Source organism: Nymphalis io, chromosome 3 (genome assembly GCF_905147045.1).
Source record: "Nymphalis io chromosome 3, ilAglIoxx1.1, whole genome shotgun sequence".
NCBI lineage: Eukaryota > Metazoa > Arthropoda > Insecta > Lepidoptera > Nymphalidae > Nymphalis > Nymphalis io.
Genome location: NC_065890.1, coordinates 2835705 through 2862649, shown reverse-complemented (window position 1 = coordinate 2862649; position 26945 = coordinate 2835705). Strand labels below are relative to the sequence as shown.

Sequence of the window (26945 nt, the reverse complement as noted above, 5' to 3'; positions counted from 1 at the left end):
GCGTTCGCATCTAGAGTAATATCAGCCGCCCACTTTAAGTAGATACACTTTCAGCACTAGTGTGAACAAGCTGCATCTTTCGTTCACGCTATGCGTAAGCTAAGCGACTGAATGAAGAGAAGTTCTGCTAAGTAGCCAATCATTACTAATACTATACTTGTGCAGTTTACTGTGTTTTATATATATTAAACTTTGTACACACAATCCGGTGTAACACTGTGCGTAGCCACTGACTCGACCTATTGTAATGCTACGCCGCTACGCGCCGCGTACTGATTGGCTACTAAGCAGAACTTCTCTTCAGTCAGCCGTTTAGCTTACGCAGTGTGAGCGAGAAATAAAGTTTGTCTCTACGTTCACACTAGTGCTTAATGTGTCCGCTTAGAGTGAGTGGCTGACATTACTCTAGGTGTAAACGCTCGCTTAGTAATTTTATAATAAAAGCATCAACGTCAATACGCCAATTAAAACGATTTTTTATATCGGAAGGCGGACGAGCTTATGGGCCACCTGAATATAAGTTGTAACCAACGCCCATAGACATTGGCATTGTAAGAAATGTTAACCATCGCTTACATAGCCAATGCGCCACCAACCTTGGGAACTAAGATTTTATGTCGTTTGTGCCTGTAATTACACTGGCTCACTCATCCTTCAAACCGGAATACAACAATACCAAGCACTGCTGTTTTGCGGTAGAATATCTGATGAGTGGGTGGTACCTACCCAGACGACCTTGCACAAAGCCCTACCACCAGTAATAAAAAACTTTAAAAATTCATATGATTATTAATATTAAATAACCCGATATTACTTATTTCTCTAGTTCAACATATTTCAGAAATGCTAGACATGAAACATTTAATAACAATAATATTAATACATATATAAAAATATATATATTCTAGCAAGTATTTGCCTGATTTGATTATAATATACTTAAAAAAAATACTTCAACTTTCATTTCTAGCAGATGGCATAACCAGGATTCATTTAGATAAAACGCCAGATCGGATTTAAAATCAAATTGTTTAGATAATCACGCTGGTCTGATGTACGGCACGCGTCGCACACGCGGCGGTTTCGTTCCGACCGTTTTTTACATCCACTTCAGCCGTCAAAAACCACCCCTACTTGAGAAATATTATTATGATACGTAATGCAATGTCATAAGGCTCATTATATTAAGATGTAGAAAAACCTTGTAGCGTTGCATCGAAAATCATTACCTAATGATTTTTTAAGTGAGTTCGGTTTTTTGTAATTTGAATCCGTATTATAAGACAGAATTGTTTTACGAAATATAAATTTAACAAATAAAGGACAATATAATCCTTTTTTTCGGAGACGGTTAAAATACTTTCGAAACCGAAAAATAAATCCTCAAAATATATAACCTTCGCCATAATGAATTGAAGACACAACTATGTATTCTACATTTTTTTTATAGAATAGGAAGGCGGATGAGCATATGGGCCACCTGATGGTAAGTGGTCACTAAACGCCCTTAGACATTGGCATTGTAAGAAATGTCAACCATCGCTTATAGCCAATGCGCCACCAACCTTGGGAACTAAGACTTTATGTCCCTTGTGCCTGTAATTACCCTGACTCAATCACCCTTCAAACCGGAACACAACAATATCAAGTATTGCTGTTTTGCGGTAGAATGTCAGATGAGTGGGTGGTACCTACCCAGACGAGCTTGCACAAAGCCCTACCACCTGTAAACCATATAAATATATGCTGAGAAAGAAATTGCTTTTTCATACTTACATACATTTTTAGTTATGAAAATATTTATAAGGCAGAGACTAATAGAATTTTAAATTAAATTATATCATAATTTAATTCGTTTTAATTTTATTAAACAAAAGATCTGCACTTAGAAAGGTTTTATGTTGCAATTATTAGCATCGGAAATGGAAGAATACTTGTGATAACTACGCGCAACAACGTTTAACGAATAAATAATTCGCTATCCCACTATCCCACTTCTTAACAAAGGCCACCACTCCCGTTTACTTTCATAAAAGCGGGCGGGCAAATGGGCTACCTGGTTAAATGTTCACCAACGCCCATATACATTGGCACTGTAAGAAATATTAACCATTCCTTATATTGCCAATGCGCCACCAACCTTGGGAACTAAGATGATATGCATGTAAATTGTGCCTGTAATTATACTGACTCACCCTTCAAACCGGAACAAGACAGTACTATGTATATGTTTGGTGGTAGAATATCTGATGAGTAGGTGTTACTTTACTGATGGGCTTGCATAAAGCTTGGAAAGCTTTAAAATTAACTACAATGCCCACAGTTCAATCTAACGCGGTTCAATATAGCGCGGATAGTCAGTTCAGTGAATAAACTTCCTTTAAAAAAAACAGGTTACATCGCGATGTTTTCCTTCAATGAGCATCATGCTCGTGCTGTATCGCCAGCACGAATTATAGATTAAAAATTCAGATGTACGGGTACAAACCCGCGATCTTCGTTTAAGACTTTTTTTATTAATTGACACACTTGACTCTGATATTTATATAATCAATCAAAAGAGATAAAAATATTTCGTCCAATCTAAAGAAGAAATATTAACCCTAAACTTGGCGGGTCAATTTAAATAAGACCTCATGATTAATATTAGCAAATCATCCGTCGAAATCTGCTCCTTCGGGAGTGCTTCTGCCGGTCGTTCAGATACATGCTATGCTCACTGGGGCCGTTGTGGCGCAGCGGGGTTCTCACTAGCTAATCGCGATAATGTGTTTATTGAATTAGGTGGCGTGTGTCCGCGCTCTCGGGTTGCACATGGGTTACTACCGACACTTGGGGTAACTTTTTATAGATGTTACAAAGAACGGGCGTCCATGGGTTTAAATCGAGTGGGTTCAAGTATGATTGAGCTGCTTTATAATTACACCTTGTTGATTAAAAAAAAATCATAACACTACAGCTTTAAATTGCGACACCGCATTGCTAATATTTAATTTAATATATTTTTTTTTACATAAACAAACTTGTCAATAAATTTTATCACAGATAAAAATCTAAATATACATTTTAAAACTGATAACACAGAAACCCTGCTTAAGTGTAATCCAACAAAGTAATCTCACAATAAAAGATCAAATGGATTTCCTTCTGGAAATGCAAAGAGTAATACGTCACCAGCATTTTCCAAGTGAAAATAATGCAGGTGTCGGATTACTGGAAACGAAACGGGGCAAAAGAGGGCTGAGGACATTAATTTAATTACCCCTCTCTCTCGGGAGCATCTAATATTGTGTGGGAGTGAGGCGGCCGGCATACAAATTCAAACGTCAGTTTTTCGCGTGAGAAATATAAAAAAAATCTTATAACTGATTTCAGCTATCATCCCCAGTGGCTCAGATCGAGTTACATGTGTCGCGGAAAAAAATATAAATCTGTTGATACGTTTCTTCGTATATTTTTCTGTTCAAATTGTTGGTAATATTTCTTGAGGCAATTATATACTACGACGCATAAGACTTTATAATCTAGCAACATTGTGTTATATTATTTAAAATACATATAGTGCAAACAATAACAAGTACGAGTATATGAAGCTTACATTGAATATTAAATTAATATTCTCTTAAAACATGGACCTGTTGTAAATAACAATTTATATAAAAAAAAAATTAAAATAATATTATAATTCCAAAACGAGAAACTTTAAAATACCAAAGAACTCGTACATATTAAAATTCTTCATTAAAAAAAACAAATGTTCTATTGAAATGTCATTTACTATGAAAGTGTGTTTAAGGAATGGAAAGAAAACGCCACTAAAATCGAAGTATCTGACGACCCTCCAGAGTCCTTAATTAAACTCAAGGCACGTAGCACTCCTTGATTCAGTCCCCCCGGGGCCCCCCTCACTCCCTTCCTTATGGACCGCTTAGATTTCCACCCCGTAGGTAGTGTGGACGGAATGCTCTAAGACTTGAATCTTGTACGAATTGGTTTGAGAGATTGGACGGTTGGTTTTAGTTTTTTATCTGTTTGCCAAGATTACTAGAACGAAAGTCACTTTTATTTCTGTAAGATAGTTTATAAATTTGATTAATTCAATCTCGTATATATATCGCATGCTTAATAGAAACATCAACCTCCTAAACAGTATTTTTTGGCTTTTGGCTATTTTATTAAAACTATATCCAGAGACGATCTTCTATTGATTTTTTATAAACGAATAGAAGTCTTATATATAAACGCTTATTACAGTATAAAATCTTGGATTTAAATCCATTTGCATATAATAATCGTTTCAGCTAAGTATTGCGCCTTATGAATTCAATTACGCAATTAGAATTCGTTTAAAGAAGTCTTCAGATGTCTTTTTGCTATTTTTAACGGCGGGAGCCTTTCAAATGTAATCAGAGGGTTTAACGTCGAGCAGAAAACATTTGGCGCAGATATTGCAACTTTTAAGTGTTTTATACTTTTAATTTTCCTCTCAATGCTATTTTAATATAATCTTAATGTATTTCTTTTTGATTAAAAACATATTTGAATATAGTTACCAGTTTTATCTTTATGTGAAAGATCGAATATATATTGTATAATTCTTACACATCTTAAGCTAAATATTTCGAATAGAAACGATATAATAGCAATCAACTCTAGTGTAATAAACGTTATCCCTTAATTGCATAACATTGCAAACCAATTTCGTAAATGCTTCTGAATTCTTCACCGCAAAACAAACCACGACCAGGAAATAATGAAAAAAAATAAAAAATAAACAAAAAAGCAGAGAGGAAAGTTCAGCCGTTGTGTAATTATTGCGAGAGCTAATGCGCCTCTTGTTTATTCCCTGACTAATTAAGAGAAGGAAGAGCGTTTAAAAAATACCTTACCGGCGCATTCTGAAAATCAAACATTCATGAAGCTTACTAAGGCACATTTAGATGATTTTACTCATTTATTTCATTGTCTATTTTTTCATTTACCTTTTTTTTTAAACATTTCCGTTTTTAATTTTTATACGCTTCACTCTTTATAATGGATGGGGTATCACAGGGTCCTATTTTCAGCCTTAAATTATTCAAAAAATGTACTTTTGACTTTTTTTTAAATTTTAGTAAAAAATGTATTTCAAAGTGTTAAATTGAACGCAATGAACGTTTCATTAACTACTCACAACTACAAGGGAGATAATTACCGTAGTAACAGGTAGAGAAGTTCAGAGGTAACAAACTTCGAAGCTCAATTAGCGTCGAATTAAACCGGTTCGGGGAGTTGACAAATCGCGGGTCGCGGTCCTACGTCTTGACATTGACTAATCGCTCCCCATTTAATTTAGCTGGCGCAATTATAAATAAAATTTCGACGATAAATTGTATGGTGGAACATTAATCAAGAAGTTGGGACGCTGATTAAAATGCTGTTGGCGCAACTATTTGCTAACTTGATATTGTTAATATTTTACACGTGGATGGGGCGGGAGTGATCGGGTGTGGTTACTAATGGGTCGGTTTAATTGTATACTTGATTAAATGCCTATAGCAAATGGTTTTCATACTGTAACAAATGTATGTTAGAGTTTTACATATTGAGTTTATAATTTTCGAGGCGTACTGATAGCATACTTTTTTTAAATATTATTAACCCATCTTATGTTTTATTTTATTTTTCGAGAAGTTTAGTTGTGATAAAGATTACCTTAAATATAATAGTTGTAATATGGTAGAACTGAAATAACTACCATCCAATTCAATAATAAAAAAAAGTTCGATAAAAAAGCGGTACAAGTAATTTTAATTATTATACCTATTTATTAAAATATTATTACACTTTTTTTATTTTACATTACCGAATACGGATATCTTTATACGTGTGTAAAACATTGTTATCCTTTTATTTAATCAGTATTAGCTGAAATAATATTGAGGTCAGATTTTGTAGATCACGTGTTTTTACATACGGCGCATTCCAGAACGTTCTAAGCAAATATAGTTATGTAAATTAACGGATCAAGATAAACTTAATATCAGAAATAATTTCGTAGAAAGTTTTAAACATTTTAATCGTACAAAAATGTTATTAATGAATAACAGATATAGTTAAACGAGGTATCTTATCAGAACACTTAAATCATGAAATTAAAACTTTAGGTTTACAAGGAGATAAAATTTATTCATCCCATAGTATATCTACAAATTGTACATCTTTCTTTACATGTGCCACAATAACTAACCTAACCTTAAATCTTTTGTCTCGGTCATGCACGCTATCTAAACTATTTTCATCTTCCTCCCACCCAGTGTAAAGCAATGAAAAGCGAATCTACGCCTGAATCACGGACGATAACCCCCCACCCCATCTTAAATGAACTGGGGAGCCGAGTAGGTATTTTGATAGGTATGTCGGAACCTCTCTCGGATCTGGAGTACTGTGTTTACGTTACATAAAAGAAATTCCTGCGATATAAATCTATGACAGTCCTTAGGTTTATTACGAATAGTTTTAACTCGAGTCCAGTAACTGTTTTGTAATATTAAAGACGATATGTTTATATTTATGTGTTTATATAATTGCTGTTGATGTACATATACGATATATACTTAATCTTCAAATTAGAATGATAAAGTTTTGTTTCATTTGAAGCGTATTGAAAAAGGATATATTTTTGTTTTTGTTTTCTAAAATTATAATAAATAATTATAAAATATGAAATTGTTAGACTTTTGCTACGTTTTTAGACTTATAAAATAAGAAAAGATTCTTCTGATATTCATTGACGAAAAGTCACTAAATTATAAGTTGAAGAACTACCAATTAAAATATAGTTTACGATGCCAATTTTGTATCTTACTTAAATTTCTAAATTAAAGCTTCAACATTACAATATATTGATATTTATCAATGGTTATTAAAAAAAAGATACTAGTTAACTGTTATACTAGTAAATATATAAATAAAAATTTAAATACAGATAAAAAATTAAGAATCTATCACGCAACGAAATAATTATGATGATAATGCTCGTGATTTAATTGATTTTACTTTCAAATTAAATGAGTACCATACCGACTCCTTTATAATAAACATTATTAATTAACAATTGTTTTCAAAATATTGTATTAATGTATATAAAATATAATATAAAATCAAATACCTTAAGATAAAAGATTTATCATGCACTTCGTGATAAGAATCATATGAGCTGTTTAGGGTTAAGTAGTCATCAGTTCCCGAATCTTATCCCCCGGCTTAAGTGTTAACGAAACAACCGACTATATACCACAACATAATGTATTCATGAAGGGTTTTATAAGGGCACACACGGGCTTACCGTTGGGACTATAGAGTGAAGCTTTTATCTTTTTTTTTGACCGTTTGAAGAAAATTTGAAAATCGAATCGAAGCAACGTTTAAATGAAAATTATCAGACGCAAGGAGGTCTTTGTTGATCTCTTTGTTGATCTGAGTCTTTGTGGACATTATTTTAATTGATTATTGAACGTTGAAATATAAATAATTGTTTTTTTTATTATATCTTTGAAAGGAATAAGAAGATAAATTTGTAACATCCGATAGCGTTCAATGATGTTAGGTTATGCGTAAATTTTTGGCATGTTTTGTATTGCTGTATTCCGGTTTGTTTGATAAGTCAGCCGGTGTAACTAAAGGTACTATAGATATAACAGTATACATTCCATGATTGATGTATTGACGCTTTACAAAGTTGTTAATACTTCATGGACGAAGATTCGAAATTTAAAAAAGAATCAAAAATTCTCAAAAAGAGTAAATCCTTTTCTTTTCTGACATAACAAGTTTGACATCCGAATGCTCCGTATGTATCAATAACGCAATCACCCTCTAACGCTCCGCAAACTCCTCCCGTTCACTCCTTCGCGATTATTATAAAACGCCCTAGCTCATCTTAGGTGTTAATGTACATTAATTATGTGGCGAGGGGCGCTAAGATGTTGTGACAGAGATGCCGGGTTGAAATACGCCAGTACTTTAAATGGGAACTTAAGTTATTTCCTCGGCTTAGTTTAATCCCATCATTTAACATAGTTTTGATACTTGGAGTTATTAAATAACTTATCAAATTTTTATAGGACAAAACAAAGTTGCGAAAATAACTATTATATGTATTGTATGCAGTATTATTACTAATAAATGACTAAAAAATTCAAATCACTAAAGTCATGAAATTGAGATCATGAAACGGTAATAACATTTCACGTCACAAAAAGTTGAGACCAACACCATACTATAGGCATTAGAAAACTATACTATACTGTCATTTTGTATCAAAACATTCTTATAGCTGGTACCCCAATTTTTAAAATCACTTCACGAAATCACATCACTTTCGCGAAAGTTTCTCCATTTATGAATTGCTATATAATATAAATCAATATATTAAAAAACACAATGACTTACCAGTGTGTATGTAGGTATGTTTCTTCATGTCTGATTTCTGATGAAACCGCTTGCCACAGTACTGGCACGGGTAGGGCCTGGTGTCAGAATGGATGAGAAGATGGGTCGACAGCGTGCTAGACCGTTTGAAGGTCTTCCCGCACTGCTTACATTCGAAGACTTTTTCAACACTGTGGACAGCCCTGTTTAATAAAATGAGAGGATAAGAATCTCCTTTATAAAAAAGACTTCAATTTTCTGAAAAATATACGACTTGAATATGATTTAAGAATTTTAATGTAAATTTTCAATAAGAAAAAGAAACGCTTACCTATGTTGGCTAAGGCTGATTTCATGGCCAAATGTCTTGCTACACAGTTCACATGCAAAAGGCCTCTTTCCGTTATGTGATCTTCTGGCATGCACTTCTAAGCCATGCGGCGTACTAAACATTTTTTCACACTTAACACAAGAATAGACATCTCCGATTGGTAACGGCCTTGATAATGGACTTGGGGCTCCAAGAACTGCCGCACGTAGTCTCAATAGTTCTGGTCCAGCCGCTTGGACTGCATGAAGATATAAGTTGCTATAGCCACCCCAACCTGGAAGTCCTAGGCTACCCGCATCTCTAAGAAATTCAGCGAATGGTAATGGCGGGTATAGGAATGGTCTTTGTGGTTGTACTCTCGGTGCATCTGGCCTTAATAAAGCACTCACGGAAAATGCCTCTGATCTCTTTAATGGTGGCGATGAATCAGGTGGTCGTCTAGGAGACGATGGTGGTGAGTCCACTTCCAGTTCGGGGGAGGTTGAGCGAACTGATCGTGGTGAATGAGGTGAAGGTGCCCAGCATGGACTACCGCAGCGGGAGGTGGGGGACACGCCTTCTGCCCTTGAAGTTTCATTATTGTGTGATTCATTATCTTCCTCATCTGTCCTCTCACCTACTAGTCGGTTGACCCCAAACTTGATTTCTTCTGTAAAGAAAATTACAATTTTTACATCTGTTCTATCATCAAGTAGTTTACTCAAAGTAGACATTGGTAAACGGGTTTGGTAAACGGGTTTGTCTTCAATTCAAAGTTTTATTACAAACGTATGAACTACTTGTACGAAAATGTAACAGAATGCCCGATATGTTTGGGAGCGGACGCTTAAAGGGACACAATGCAATTCGCTATTGTTTGCTAAAAGATCACAAAGGACGCTGAAACGCCCCTAGGCCAGTGAAAAAGCGCAGGTGCCACACTTGTCGCTCCGATGAAATGAGCCGTATCATGTCGCAGCAGCAAATTGACTTTCATCTATTCTACCCTCGCCCAACCCCAGTAATTAACACGTCGGGTCGGAGGGACCCCAATCTTTTTTTACAATTCGCTAATCCGCGGGCGCGAGTAAACGAAACTATATCGTTCAACGCTTACTTTATTTGATTTTTGTCTTCATTGGTTTTTACAATTTACGATCGTGCAACTTGTTAATTAATGATATATTTATTTAACTGATATTGTTTTAATCAATTCAGTTTATACACGGATTTTGATTTGTCTGAAATTACCAATTCATTAATTTTTTTACATTAAGGTATTTTCTAGCATTTTTGAACACTGCGTAACTATTATTAAAAAAATCTTTATTGAAAAATGGATTATTTGAAAACACTATAGAACTAAACAGTTATTTGCCAGAAAATCGATTTATAGCAATCCAATATTAACTCTAATAAATAATCCGCAGATCATCAAGAAACCATCAGCGCGGACTCACGCTGTCCAAAAACAAACATCCATCTCGAGACGAGACAAGTTACACTAATGAAGAGCGACCCCTATATCTGAAATTCTGCAGCTGTCGTCATTCGGAGCGGAACCAATCGGCCGAATTCGGCAATGTTCGCGATGACTTAGTCCCTCAAAACATTTTACGCTTCGAACTTTTCAATAGTAGCAGTTTCGAGTTGCCCCTGTACACTTGTTTGTTTGTCCCCTACGCGACACGGTTTTATTACCCCATAGTATTTATTACATATTAATGGTTATTTGGATTCATTGTTCCGCCTCGACAGTATGCTCGAATTCATGGCCTTGCAAAATATTGAATGGCTCCCTATTCAGGGTAATGGGGTGAACTGTAAAGATGGTTATTATGAGCCCTATTGTGTACTATTTTGTAATAAGATAATTTAAGTTATTTAAAGTTTATACTATGGTCAGGTATTTCGGTCTTTGTTTATTTATTTTGCAGTAAAACTGTGCCAATAATTTTCATTATATTTTAACATCTGTATACAATAATAACATCAAGGGTTTTATATATTATCAAGATTAAGATTTGCTTGATATAGGCCTGAGTAAAAATACATTAGTTTTTTTTATATAAAATAAACGTATATAAAGTAGGCCGAAGGGCAAGTGGGTCACATGATGGTAAGTAGTCACCACCACTCATCATAATGGAACACAAAAATATTAAATATTAAACATCAAACAACAATAAAAATATTAAATCATACAAAAATACAATTTAAGTTCCTAAACTTAAAAAAAAATATCAAGTTACATACGATCTTAACTGATTTAATGTTTAGAATATAACACTCAAACTTACATATATTTATTATATATTTAACGCATAAAATTTAGTTTCCTAGATTGTAATGATATCACTAGCTAAGGAAATATAAATCTGTCGCAGTATTTGATACACCCCCTCACCCCTTATTTCCTAACAGGTACGAAAACATACAGTTTCAGAATTATATTATAACCACAATCGTTTTTAAAGAAACCTAATGGCCTTTTAATAGGCTTCCTGTAGTGTAGAAGTCCCACCTAGACGCGTTATTAAATACTCAATGATATATTGAAGTATGACTCCGTTAGTTGTTGACTTCTTCTAAGTACTGTCGATCGAGGCACAATCTATTTAAGGCTTTTAAAACGCAAACAATATTACCGTTTCGTTTTTATCCAAACAGTGCATTAGCATCATTACCGTCCACCTATTTGCAGACTAATGCAATTTTAATTATAAAAGGAGCGGCCACAAATTGCACGATGCATTCTATGGCATTCGAAAAAAGAAGTTTTATAATAAGATATTGTTTATGTGCCTACGGATATGTAATTATTATTGTATTTATAATATTTTGGTTTATACATTAGTTACCGTGGAAACAGTCTAGTATATCAAAATTTAAAAAAGAAACAATTGTTATGTAAAAACAGATATTAAGAACGACTTCTTACCCGACATAAGAAAGGAGGACCATCTCAATTCGTTTGTATTTATTTTTACGTTTGTTACCTCAGAACTCCGTCTTTTATGAACCGATTTGGGAAATTTTGTTCGGGGGTTATACTTCCCGTATGGCTTCATTTAAGAAAAATTGTTACCCCTAAGGGCGAAAATATAGGGAATGGAAATTTTTATGTGTGTGAATTTTATTTAAAGTCGCTTGTGTATTTTTTAAAACAGATAACTATTACAATAACAGTTGGTAATTTATATTAACATATTTATAATTTTATGTATATAACCGTTAATTACAATCAGATTAAGGTTACGTCTTCTAGTATTATCGGTACTTGATAAAAATCGTTATAAATATTATAAAGATTAAAAACTTTATATAAATTAATCGTTATTTATCTGACTGACCTGATAATCATTTTAAGTTAAAGCGTAGTAACTCGGATAAATCTATCGGCATAATACAATGAAATACACTAAATAGCGGCTTTATCAAAGTAACGTCAAAATTATATACCGTACCGTAACAGCCTGTGAATGTCCCACTGCTGGGCTAAAGGCCTCCTCTCCTCTTTTTGAGGAGAACGTATTGGAGCTTATTCCACCAAGCTGCTCCAATGCGGGTTGGTGGAATACACATGTGGCAGATTTCAGTGAAATTAGACACATGCAGGTTTCCTCACGATGTTTTTCTTCACCGGAAAGCACGAGATGAATTATAATCACAAATTAAGCACATGAAAATTCAGTGGTGCTTGCCCGGGTTTGAACCCACTATCATCGGTTAAGATTCACGCGTTCTTACCACTGGGCCATCTCGGCTTTCAAAATTATATATAAATATTAATTACAACAATCCGTATACATAATTAGCAACATATCAAAATCAACGACTTGAATTAAATAATATAATTATTTCTTTTATACAAATGTCGATATAACTATAAGATATTTTTACCATCCAGAATAAATTTAAAAAAGACTTATATTATTTTAGAGATGTAATTATTTGAATTAAGAATTAAGTAATGCAAAGTCACGTTAAAATCGTTAGTCAGGATTAGAGGTTGTTATTAAATGTTTAACAATGATCCCGACTTATATGGGGAGCGTGTCAAATTTCATTTCATTTTTAATAAAGTACGAGTGCTTGGGGTGCATTGGACCCATATCGATGAGTTTGGTGTTAGAAAATTTTAATTGCATTACTCGTTTTATAATTTCATTTAATTTCTGATGAATTGTGATTTATAATAATTCCGTGGGTTTTTTATACTGAAGGTAATCGCGCGCAATCGAAAAGGAAGATAATAAGTCGTTAAGAAATAACTTTAAAATAATAAAAATATTGATTTAATAAAGCGAAGAATGCGATCGTTAACTGCTATTATCTGCCTAATTTTTTTTTCAATAAATTTTGTAAACATTTATAAAATGTGACGAAAACAAATCTGTTTCCTTATATTTGATTGATAAATAACGAAATATGTTTCATTAATAATTCTTTATTCGCGGATAGGCTGGAAGGCGGCTGTGTTTTTCCCACCATTTTGTGTAATGTTGCTTTAAAATGGTTTATATATGTTCTCTGAATAAAACATTAATATTTACGGTGACTACGATGGTACAATTGACTAGGCTTATATACTTTACATTTTTTATATGACGACCCTACTGCCACGCTGTCATCTGACACTTACATCTTGTGTTAATGCATGTGTTGTTCTTTTGTACATCACTCACACATATATAATAAAGTATTACTAAATGATTATTCATAAATGAGTTCTTAGATGTTAAGTTCACATCTTGTTGAAAACGAATGCGACCTTTGCCTGTAAACAATTATGAAATGTGACAAAAATAATAAATAAATTTGAATTTGATAAAAATATTTTATTTAGGACTTATATTTTAAGCGAAACATATACTTATAATATTTAAGTTCGAAACAGTTTTCATTGTTATCGGAAGCGCCATTTAATATATCTATATTTAAAAGGTCAAAAGTATCACGGTCTTTACCACTCGTAATTATCTATAATTAAAAGCGATTCATTAAACAGGTGACATTTATTAAATTCATTCAAATACAAAAATTAAACATACATAAATATATATAAAATCATATAATACCCGATAACTTGATACACCAATGTATTTAAATATAGCGCTATCAAAGAATTTATATTAAAAAACGTATAAATCAAATGTTATCATTCGTTTTTAATGTCTTTTATCATTCGTAATAACATTTTAAATCCCCTTTATCGATTTGGATTAACCAAATCTTTGATCGTAAATGACGAAATATGTTAAATAAGTAATACTTTATTATGTGTGTGTTTTGTTTATGTAAATCACTCGCACATTTGTATTTAAATCCCGATTGGAATCGCACGTGCGTATTCCTCTAATGTAAATGCTTCATGATTTCAACGAAATTGAGATGAATATTGTATTTACCATGTTCGTTTCGATAGAATAGTCTTGAATGACATATGACGTCATCAACTTAAAATGGTGAACAATTTTTAAATTTTTAATGTTATGTCAATTTACAATGAATTCGAACTTAATAAAAATATTTTTTTAATCCTGAAATTTCTACATTAAGATAGGGAATGTTTTGTGTAATTTATTTATCCAGTAGTCGAAATGCGACCATAATCAATATTAAAAAAAATTGGAAAACAAATTTGATACTGCTAAAGCTCATCACAGCTTCCAAACAACAATGTGAGCAAAGATGCTTATTTTTAAATACAAAATTTTTAACTTGCTTAATCGACCTTGAAACCGAATCGGATACTTTAAAGCGTAATAAAAACACAAAAACAAACTACCATTATCGTTAAATCATAAAAAAACAAAATCCTCTTTAATCAGTTTATAAAATTGTACTCGATTCGTCTTTTGTTCGCGGTACACCGAAAATCATGCTTATCGCAAACCTCGGGTCTAATCAAATGGATTTCTCACTTAATCCTTCCACTGGGCATTAATCAAAGCTATATTCTGAAGGTTAGTCTCAAGATTAGCGTAAAACTGTATCTATATTATCCATTTATCTTTACCGTTTCGCTCAGGAAGTGACGCAAAAATAATAAACCCTAGATTAAAACTAATATTCTGTTGTAAAAATGTTATATTGTTTTGCACTAAATCATTGATAAATACAACACATACATATTTCCTAACTATGCGTTTGTTTTTATTTTAAAAATTATGTAAACCGCTTATAAATTACGTGAAGAAGTCAACTGACTGAAAAATTCAATGACATTTTATTGACTCGACCTGGGGTTTGAAACGAAGACCTTTTTTATATAGAATAGGATAGCGGACGAGCATATCCACCACCTAATGGTAAGTGGTCACCAAAGTCCTTAGACATTGGCATTGTAAGGAATGTTAACCATAGCTTACATAGCCAATACGCCACCAACCTTGGGACCTAAGATTTTATGTCTCTTGTGCCTGTAATTACACTGACTCTTTCAATTACGCTTCAAACCGGAACACAACAATACCATAGTATACCATAATACTGCTGTTTTGCGGTAGAATATCAGATGAGTGGGTGGTACCTACCCAGACGAGCTTGGACAAAGCCCTACCACCAGTGAAGACCTCGAGATCTGCGGCCTTATATGACTAACGAAGCAGTAATTAATAATATACAATACTAGCTGCTCATCACAGTTTCACTCGCTTTAAACGAAACGGTTCCCCTCCGTGACATTATAATATAATATATAACCTTCCGCAGTAAATGGACGAACAGACAAAGGTTACATAATATCTTTCTACAAACAAACTATTCAGCTTTATAATATTAGTATGAATGAAGCAGATATTGAAATCCATAAATATAGTCTTTAGATTAATTTGATTGAAGTTGTCACCTTTCAAATCTTTTCTATTATATCTCAAAAAATATGCGTCACACAATACGTCACTAATCTCAATCTCCTACATCAGTAAGACAAGTATTTGCATTGACAGCAGTTTTGGTGATATGTAAGATAAATCAGGTCTTAGCGGCGACATCAGACGATCTTCAAGTGATATGGAGTGCGGGATTACGGTCACGCCCTGAGTTCTGGCTTTGTCAGCAAATGGTACGTCACTGATATTATTAAATCCTAAAATCGATGCTGTCGATATTTGCACTTTTTTTGGTTTTAAAATAAATTTTAAACTCTTTTGGATATTATTTTTTTATAAATGTCGTTTTTCCTAATTTAATTAAAATTATTTATCTGTGATAAAATATGGTTTTATTATGTTACTTTGATACTAAACTAGATTGGTTTTTGTTTAAGTTATTATTGTCAAATTCAAGGGTACATTAAGTTTTAGTGAAAATTCATAATTTGCGTTTAAATAAGTATTATTTATACATCCTATCATGACATAATCTATCTCTGTGCCAAAATTTCAATTTAGCTGTTTTGACGTAACGACGCGACAAATAAAAACTTTCACATTTATAATATTAGTATGATAAGATTTAATCAGAGGTCGTGGTGCCTACACTATCTCGGCGGCACCTTTGTGTGCGCCCCGATTTCTCTCCAATGTTTCCACGAATTATTTGCTGAAACAATAGCACGGTTCATGTTTGTAACACTAAACAATTTAATGATTCCATCAAACATTAATTCACATGTCGTAATGACTGCGTCATAAGGTTGAATTTGGAATTGTAATTATGTATTCAATGGTAGATTTAAGTCTGTTTGTTTGTAAACATTGACGAAATGTCGCTCGCGGCGTCTTTGAGATTAAATTCTGCCTCAATAATCGTTAAGCGTGCGCCTAGATTTGTGATTATCATCACTTAACAAGGTTTTGGTGTTAATGAGTTTTTCAACGTATGTTTACATTGTTGTACATTTTCTTTATAATATCGTACTTGCAAATAGACCTAATAGTAAGTTATCACCACCACCCATAGACATATGAAATATTAACTATACCTTAACCAAACATTTAAAACCAACAATGTTATATAAAGTTTAGGAACAGATTCTATAATATTATAGTGTGCGTAACTTTAGGATATAAAATTTATATGTGTCAGATTAATTCGAACTTGAACTGTTTTTATATATGTATATAAGCGTCAAAATCACTTCCTCTACAATGATATATGCCAAGATGAAAGATAATTAATAAACAACTATCATGTAACTACACGTCTCTGCTTTTCACCAACTCAGCTTTTCAAAGTCGTTGTAAATGACAAAAGTAATTTTAATTGCGATAAGTAAGCCAAGGTTCCAAGAAGTGACAGTATGCCGGAACAATCACGAAACCCTCAACAATTCATGAGGCACACAGAATTCAATTGTCATAGCGCTAAGTCACGCGAACTTTAAACAAGAGGATAATGTAACTTTGCCGACTTGGCCACACTTGGCCAAACAGAAACGTGAATAACAGGGCAAATAAAATTGTGGGGCGATGTCGTGACGTTGTAGCCACTTGGCAAATATTGACGGGACTTGGCGTGCACGAATGGACAACATTTGATTGATCGAGCATTGTGGTCACCTTATGTTTAAAGTGCTTCAGGACTGGGCTTGTAAAATATCAGATATGCAGGCTAATTTCATTCAAATTGACACTCGTTTGAGGGGTGGAATAGAATCATTTTGAGAAAATATACATGCATAATATGATAATATATTGTTACCATTTAAAATAAAATACAAATTAATATTTGTGCATTTTATTGGAGTGAAAAGTAAAATAGAACTAATTCTCCGAAACGGTCATAATGTTAGACAATCCATACATTTCAAACACGACGCAACGTTATCTTGTATACTAATGTTTGCTTACAAGGGTACACATGTCCAAATCCGATTTACAACGTGCCAAGACGAGGGCAGAGGAGAGTCAGCAAATAAAGCTAATATTTTGTTTTGACGACATTATTACTTTCTAGGTGGAATTTTGTATCAAATTACCCAAAATATATTTGCATTCTTTTTTCGCATTTACTCGCGACAATGAACAATTAAAATAAACTTGTGATTTTAGAAAAGAATCGTAATCATTTAAATTGTAATGAATTCTTACACCAATATCCTGTTAGTTATGTACTATTTAAATTGGTCGCATGTTTCTCAGTTCGAAAATACTTAATTTTTTTGTCAACGATCCCCTTATCATCGATATCAAAATTTGTGTTCGATATATGAATTACAACCATCATAACACGAACGTTTAAACTGTCGATATTCATATCGGTATCAGCTTTGTCGCTGCCGCCGGCAAATCAGAGTCATAAAACAAACGTAATTTTGCCGAGCGATACGCGCTGTCGGTCTGATAAGATATGTCAGCCCAAATCTGAAGCCGTGGGATTTGACGCCCAATGTTATTGGAAATTCAGTGAGGGTCTACGTGCTTATGAGATTTTATATTAAATATCGAAGCCTTTGGTCGCCGATGGGTGTGGATTTGGCAGTTTTAATATATTTTATTGCTTATGAATCTTTCTATTAGATAGCCAAAAAATATGTTGGTATGTTGTCTTACCTCTGATCGGATAGCTGTCTATTTGTTGCGGCGGAGAAGCAACGCGGGGCTCGTGGCGCGTCACCGGCGACCACAGTGACTGGCATAGACCGTTTCTAAGCGCCTCGCTAGCTGATACTCCTGAGAACAAAAAACCAACTGTATAAATATATGCTTGATTAATAAGTAACATGTTTTTTTTTTTTTTTATAGAATAGGAAGGCGGACGAGCATATGGGCCACCTGATGGTAAGTGGTCACCAACGCTCTTAGACATTAGCATTGTAAGAAATGTCAACCATCGCTTACATATCCAATGCGCCACCAACCTTGGGAACTAAGATTTTATGTCCCTTGTGCCTGTAATTACACTGGCTCACTCACCCTTCAAACCGGAACACAACAATATCAAGTATTGCTGTTTTGCGGTAGAATATTTGATGAGTGGGTGGTACCTACCCAGACGAGCTTGCACAAAGCCCTACCACCAGTAGATATGATGATGACGTTTTCTTAACTTAAGGAAAAGGATTTAGAACTTTCCTTACCTTGCTACTCCACTGTAGATAAGGAACTAATAATAATAATAACTAAGACTTAAATTACTATCCAATATTTCTATAATGTTTACCTTAACATCTAAAAATGGCTCTTATGGTTTTTGAGAGCCAGAGTTTAGAGATCAGAATATGTGACCTTTGCTTAAAATCCTCGTGGACCCCTACTGGTCGTTCCAGTCCTTAAGCACAAGTTACCAAAACTTGCGCTTAGCCTATACACTCAACAGTAACAGTCTGTTAATGTCCCACTGCTGGGCTAAGACCTCCTCTCCCTTTTGAGGAGAAGGTTTGGAGCTTATTCCACCACGCTGCTCCAATGCAGGTTGGTAGAATACACATGTGGCAGGATTTCGAATACACTCATTCGCATCGAATTGTTCACTCGAAAATATTTAATGAATCAACTTTATTCAAATGACAATTAATTAAACCTAAAATATACACAAGCTACTGTAATACGCCCTTCCGTATTTTTCATCCAACAATTAAAAGCAGTGAATCACTCAATTTTATATGGGTGGGACTTGAGATTAGCAGATTACAACTTGTTTCGTATGGATTACAAGCTTGATTATCATCAGTACTTATGACATATGCACTTGTTAAAAAGTAACAAAATAAATTAATGTTTTTTATGCCAAAAGGACGTATACGGATACAGTTTTGCTTTTGGATTAAGCTATTTTTTTACTGGTAATAAAGTATCCTACTCGTGAGCTACAACACATAAGTATATAGAAACTATTATATGTTATCTCCATCTATCATATCTTATGTCATCTTAAAACGATCTCACCGATTACTGATGGTAAGAGGCCTTTGTGAAAAACTAATAACTATATTACTGATAAATATTAATTAAGTGTGAAAAGTAATGAAGGCTTGCAATTTAGAAATGTATTAGATAAAAAATATATATAGTATATGTTGGTGGACGAGCATATGGGCCATCTGATGGTAAGTGGTCACTAACGCCCATAGACATTGGCAATGTAAGAAATGTTAACCATCGTTTACATCGCCAATGCGCCACCAACCTTGGGAACTAAGATGTTATGTCCCTTGTGCCTGTAATCAGACTGGCTCAATCACCCTTCACACCGGTACAAAACAATAACAAGTACTGCTGTTTTGCGGTAGAATATCTGATGAGCGGGTGGTACCTATCCAGATGGGCTTGCACAAAACCTTACCACCAGTAAAGGTATTTGTGATAAGATCGATCTTATTACTATTTCAGTTCAGAGGTTCAGAGGAAATATTGTTGATAGCGCGTACAAAAGTATCTTTGGCGTAAATGACGCTAAAACCGTGCAAAGCACGAAGCAACTTGCACTAAATATACCGCGCGCTGCTTTTATTTTTCCTATATACATATTTCACAATATATACCTATATAAAAGCCTTGTTGTACTTCACAGTTTAATAAATTACTTAGTAAATATTCTAAAAAAATAATTTTGTGGAATATATAAATGTGATATGAAGCGTTGTACTCAGCTCAGATAATTTTCAATAAAAGATCGATTTATTATCAAAATATTTTACTACTTTTGATAACGTAAGATAAGCTGAGATTATTAAATCATTATACATTTTTTATAATCTGCACGTAACATTTTTCTACTTAATCCTACTTGAATCCTTAATGATATTATACTCGCGAAAGTGAAGAAACACAAAAACAAAGTTTCTGTGTTTTATTTTGTATTATGAATGGTATTATATTTTGTATGGCAAGTAAGTAAGTATAAAGTTCAAATTGACACTTATAAGCACTTTTGATCAACATATTACAGTATTCAATTAATTGTCAAAACTACTAAGAGTTCGGAACGTAGATTCTACCGAAAACCGGCTAGAAACTCAGTAGTTGCTCTTTTCCACAGGAGTGATAACATTTAGTTCATACGGTCGGTGGCGCATTGGTGGTGTAAGGGATGGTTAAATTTTGTTAAAATTTGAAAGTTATGGGTAACGGTTACTAACTCAGTAACCGTTACCCGTCAGGTAAAGACAGTCAAGCAAATGGTAGTTAACCATTTGCTTGACTGTCTTTCTATAAAAAATAAATTAACGTACGTTGAATATAACTTGGTTTAACAATTAATATTCGTGTAATATTTGAAAAGATTTAATTGAAATAAAAAGAAAACGTTAAATTATACGTATTTTTTCTAATAAAGTGTACCATAAATCATATGAAGCGGTTACATCTGGTTTTAACTAGTTAGATTGAAACAAAAGTATTTCACTAAGCGGAAAAATATTCCATTTTATTGATTTTAAATAAAAACGATAAATACCAATACACGAAAAAATTCAAAGATAATTATTATCGGGACGCATTTATGTAATCACTGCTACGGACATACGATAACCGACAAGTTAATTACATTTTATCGCGTCTAATTGCGTGTAATACCGTGTATTTGATAGGATACTGTCAAAGGTATTCAATTTTGTCAAATTCAAACATAATGATTAATTATTTTCAAAATCTAGTATATATTATCTAAATCTATATAGAATAAGCTCCAAGTCTCGAAAACATTCGAGGCCTTACTACAGCAATGAAAGATTTACATGTCACCATTTACAAGTTCCTACATGTATTGAGAATATTTTAATATTCATTCGATTTAAAAAATATTAAAAGAATTGTCGTTATATAACTGAAATTTTATTTTTCTTAAGAAATTTTATAAAAGATTAATCGAGTAACGGACGGACATTTCGAAACAGGATAAGGATGATAAGAGCAAGGACAATCAGTGCTGCATCCTCGAGGAAGAGAGCGATTCGATGGCGCCAGCGCGGCGGACTCGGGTCACTAATGTAGAATTATGGTAGTATGTCAGGGTTTGACTTTATTCTTCTTTTTAAGTTTATTCTTCAACAAGAAATCATATTAGGACCTATTCAAGGTAATGTGGGACCTTCTAGCGCTCCCTATCATAATTAATATAGTTACATACATTTAATTTAAGAATTCAGTTTATTGGTATTTTTATACATTTTTACATAATATTTTTATACAATATAATCTTTGTCGTACAATCGTATAAATAATATTTTAAGTAAATTAATTTTATTGATATTGTTACTATTGTAATAATTACTATAATTACTTATTTCAAATGTTTTCTTGGAGTATTTTTTCAATGTTACCTTAAGTTGCAAAACTTACACAATAAGACAAAATATTATTAGTACTGAATAGCAGGATTGAACAAGATTTTATAATAACAATTTAATTGTTGTTACATGGATTTTGTATACAGTCAGTTTTGTGTACAATTAAAAACCGTGACGATTGTATAAAATCATGGATTATATAAATTTTGATGAAAAATTACAATAATATCTCATTGAGATTCAATTCAACTGAAATAGTATTTAGGTTAATTATTGTATTAAAGCCTGGTTTGTATAACTAATACAAATTTTTTTTAAGTAAATAATCTTTCTTATACAACTGTAAAAAAAATGTTACGTTCTAATCGAAATCAAATGCAAAATACAAAGCTATAAAAATATTTAATATATTTATATTTTTCATAATACAAAAATAATTTTTTTTTTCAAACAGACTTCTACAAGTACTTTTGTATCGTCAAGTGCTACTTCCTTCTACTTAAAAGAACCGGGAACAAATTAAATTGTTACTTTGTTAAAAAAAATGTATAAATTACATAATAATTAGTTTGATAGAATTTCTATACGAGATGGCTGATAGCTGAGATGGCCCAGTGGTACGAACGCGTGAATCTTAACCGATGATAATGGGTTCAAACCCGGGCAAGCACCACTGAATTTTCATGTGCTTAATTTGTGATTATAATTCATCTCGTGCTATACGGTGAAGGAAAACATCGTGAGGAAACCTGCATGTGTCTAATTTCACTGAAATCTGCCACATGTGTATTCCACCAACCCGCATTGGAGCAGCGTGGTGGAATAAGCTCCAATACCTTCTCCTCAAAACGAGGAGAGGAGGCCTTTAGCCCAGCAGTGGGACATTCACAGGCTGTTACGGTACGGTATTACGGTATAATACAAAAATAATTTTTTTTTTCAAACAGACTTCTACAAGTACTTTTGTATCGTCAAGTGCTACTTCCTTCTACTTAAAAGAACCGGGAACAAATTAAATTGTTACATTGTTAAAAAAAATGTATAAATTACATAATAATTAGTTTGATAGAATTTCTATACGAGATGGCAGATATAACTACAAAATTTGTACAATTGACTCATAACATACAAAATTGACACACTGACCTTCATTCATCTATGAATCATAGATGTATCACGAGTCAGGGGTTCAGGAAATAAAAATGTTAAAAGCAAAGCGGTCTAAACGGCGCCAACACTGTTCAAGAATCAATGACCGGCGTCCGGCGCGGGCGCAGCGCTAATTTGTCGCTCGCAGCGCCAATTGTATCACTGCTTCCTGTGTTATGTTTTGGTACAAATGATGCTTACTGATCAGTTTGTTTAAAATTACTATTAATAAAGAAATCTTAATTGTAGAATTTAAGTGAAGTTATATTAATAGCACCTATTGTTTCCTTTAGAAAGCATTTGATACTAAGGATGATTCGTTATTTTTAATTTAGTTCGATTTTTGAATTTTAATTTATCAGTCGCTACACTTCTGGTTCAAATGCTTACAGTTTATATATTTGTAAATATAAAGTAATCTGAATTAAATCATAAAAACTATATTATTCTGTATGTATTATTAAATGTATGAAAAACTAGTGCACTCTTTGTCACAGTATAAACATGGCTTTATAAAACATGAATTTTGTAAAAAAATCTAATTAATTTTATTGAGGTGTTGGATTAGAACTCGGCACATGATCTTTAACCGTAAAAAATAACCATAAAATCAAATAGCCAGATAATATTTTTATATTTTATACTTACTTCATTGTTAAGTAGATCACAATAAGGACAACACGGTTTTTTTTTAGATTTAGTTCAATTTGTAAATGCTAATAATAATCTGTCACTCGCTAAAATAAAAGACGGTAGACGGTAGATGTCTACCGTAATAATACTTAGTGTTGAAAGGTTAACCTTAATTGATGACAATAAATGTTCAGATAATTGGTGTTAGAGATATTTTAAACTAAAAAGATAAACTAATTTAATTAATGTTTAGTTTAATTATTAAAGTTTTAGTTTTCGAATACTTTTTTACATATTTCTTATACAATATCGCTTTCATTATTAACTTACGCCAAGTCCATACCGTCGCGTGCTGCCAAGACCCTAAATTTAAACAGACCTCTTCAATATAACATCTTGAGTTTGAAAATATAAATTACGTATATATTTGGAACTTTTATTACATTAAAAGATTTAATTAGTGGTTTTCCATACTTTTATACGTTACCAAATACAGCTAAAGACAAGATGAAAACAGTTTTACAGTATTTAAGGGTGTTTATACACTGTAGATCAAAATGTAATCAACAAATACTGGCGCAGCAAGAATGCGCCAAGAATTACCAGTACATCAGTGCTTTTCGCATTTTAATGAAACAACAGTTTTTGCAGCGATAGAGCCATATTTTGCGAGAGTCCCTGACATCTTCGTCATTTTCAAGGACGGCTTCCTTCTGGCAATGACTGACGGCGAAGAAGCCGCAATACTCATTCTATATTAATAATTATTATTTACTCCAGGTTTTCATTAACTTGCTTTGGACAATACCCGTGAAACCGAAAATATATAATTGAATTTTAAAAACAAATATATTTTTTTACAACGTAAGTAAAAAATGTCATATTGAATGAAATATATTAAAATGAGATTAATCAATCTCTCAAGTTAAACAATAAGATCAATCACAATAACATTATGTAAATTTAACAAAATAAGATAGTAAAACGCTAATTCACAATGTAAACAAAGACGCTTAACGAAAGACGGAATCAGAACGATGAAGGAGAAAGGTTAATTGATATTGTATCTATAAATAGTATTCCTAAGAAGGACCAGATTAATCAACACTCCGTATTGTAACGTTAGAGGCAACACTCCAAAACAATGAAGTTATGAGTTAAAGATGACTATCCATCGAATATACAGCGCGACATATCCTTATAACAAAATATCTTAACTTATTTTACTGTATCTCCGGACTATTGAGCAATATATAAATTAAATTTTAAAACACTTACAGTACAGCCTGTTAATGTCCCGCTACTGGGCTAAGGCCTCCTCTCCCTTTTGAGGAGAAGATTTGGAGATTATTCCACCACGCTGCTCCAATTCGGGTTGGTAGAATATACGTGTGGCAGAATTTAAATGAAATTAGACACATGCAGGTTTCCTCACGATGTTTTCGTTCACCGTCGAGCACGAGATGAATTATAAACACAAATTAAGCACATGAAAATTCAGTGGTGCTTGCCCGGGTTTGAACCCACGATAATCGGTTAAGATTCACGTGTTCTAACCACTAGGCCATCTCGGCTTTGAAACATAATAAATAAATCATAATAAGGAAACAAACAGTTTTATAACATATTGTGTGGCTTAAAGCTGTGTCGTAGAGATTTTATGCTACTGTAAACTTTGACAAATTAATACGCATTATGAACGTAAAAATGTTTTATCACAGGATTCTTTTGATTTTTATTATTGAAACATTTTGATTTTTATTATTTGGCTATCAATATTAACTTACTTAGTTTCATTATAACACATTATAAAATTAGTATTATACAATTTAATTGAAGTACTTAATAAAGATTTTAAAGCAACCGTATTAATTCACCATTATTCGCATATCCATAAGCGCCATATGCAAATATTTATCGCAGAGGATCAAATTTATTACTGTTAACACAGAAGGAGCTCATAAAATTGGTTTAATGTCTCATATTTACCGATATTTTGACGAACTCAAGCAATAAGTGTCCGCTACGTGAGCAAGACAGCACTATTTGGTGCTATGTTTCCTGTGAAGAGCCAGACTTTAGCTGTCTATCAGACGGCGCCAGGGCCAGTGGCGCCCTCTCAAATAATGCCACTCCCGTTGATCGTGTGATCGGTCATTCAATTACGATTGACTTTATTGCAATTGTTATCGTAGCGGATGCAATTTTTTCATGTTTATCCAGACAATAGGTGTTTAACACGAGATGATATCAGGTGACTGTCAATTGCTGTTCTAAAGTTTCGCAGTAGAGGCTTGTGATGCAAACACGTAAGGATCATAAGAACAAACAATCAAGTTAGAATATTTCATAGTTAACATAATTAAACCATAACAAATTTATATGATAAATAAAAATATATAGCATCGAATAAAATATTTATACAGTAACAGCCTGTTAATGTCCCACTGCTGGGCTAAGGCCTCTTCTCCCTTTTGAGGAGAAGGTTTGGAGCTTATTCCACCACGCTGCTCCAATGCGGGTTGGTAGAATACACATGTGGCAGAATTTCAATGAAATTAGACACATGCAGGTTTCCTCACGATGTTTTCCTTCACCGTTAAGCACGAGATGAATTATAAACACAAATTAAGCACATGAAAATTCAGTGGTGCTTGCCCGGGTTTGAACCCACGATCATCGGTTAAGATTCACGCGTTCTTACCACTAGGCCATCTCGGCTTCAAAAATATTTATATTACATCGTTATCTGTAAGTACATAATATAATTCTTAAATTCATTGATAAAATAAATAAGTTTGATCAATTTATCTAACTCCAGAATTTGATTAGGAAAACAAAATATTCTTAGAATGAATATTTTATTGTTCATATTATTTAAAACAAATTAATAATATAAATTAAATATTTCGACTGTTATTTACCGTATATTTATGAATGGATGTAAAATAATAATAATAATGACGCATTAGTGATGAATGTGGTTACGAAATGATTATTTTATTATGTAAAATAACCACAAATTACTCTTTTATTAATCTAATTAATACATATATGTAAGAAAATAGTTACTAAAGTTTAAAACAGTAATAAATATTATATGCAAACGAAACCATGAGTCAAGATTAGTAACGAAATATAATCCAATTTATTATTAATTAATTACTGATCTCGCTTGGTGATTTGATACTCAGAGTTGTTTTTGGGGGGGGTGTTGAACACACGACAGTATTTCAAAACGGAATCAAATAGCTACTTGGTATT

General features: G+C 33.0%; 1 protein-coding gene across 1 annotated transcript in view; it reads right to left on the bottom strand.

The window, feature by feature from the left end:
- LOC126781305 (zinc finger protein Gfi-1b) overlaps nucleotides 1-26945 on the bottom strand; it is a 55317-nt gene that overhangs the window by 14244 nt on the left and 14128 nt on the right. The window contains exons 2-4 of the mRNA XM_050506232.1: nucleotides 18223-18342; nucleotides 8744-9392; nucleotides 8434-8615 (exon numbers count right to left, since the gene is read on the bottom strand). Of these exons, the coding sequence (XP_050362189.1) occupies nucleotides 8434-8615; nucleotides 8744-9392; nucleotides 18223-18342 (951 nt within the window). The remainder of the gene's footprint in view (nucleotides 1-8433; nucleotides 8616-8743; nucleotides 9393-18222; nucleotides 18343-26945) is intronic.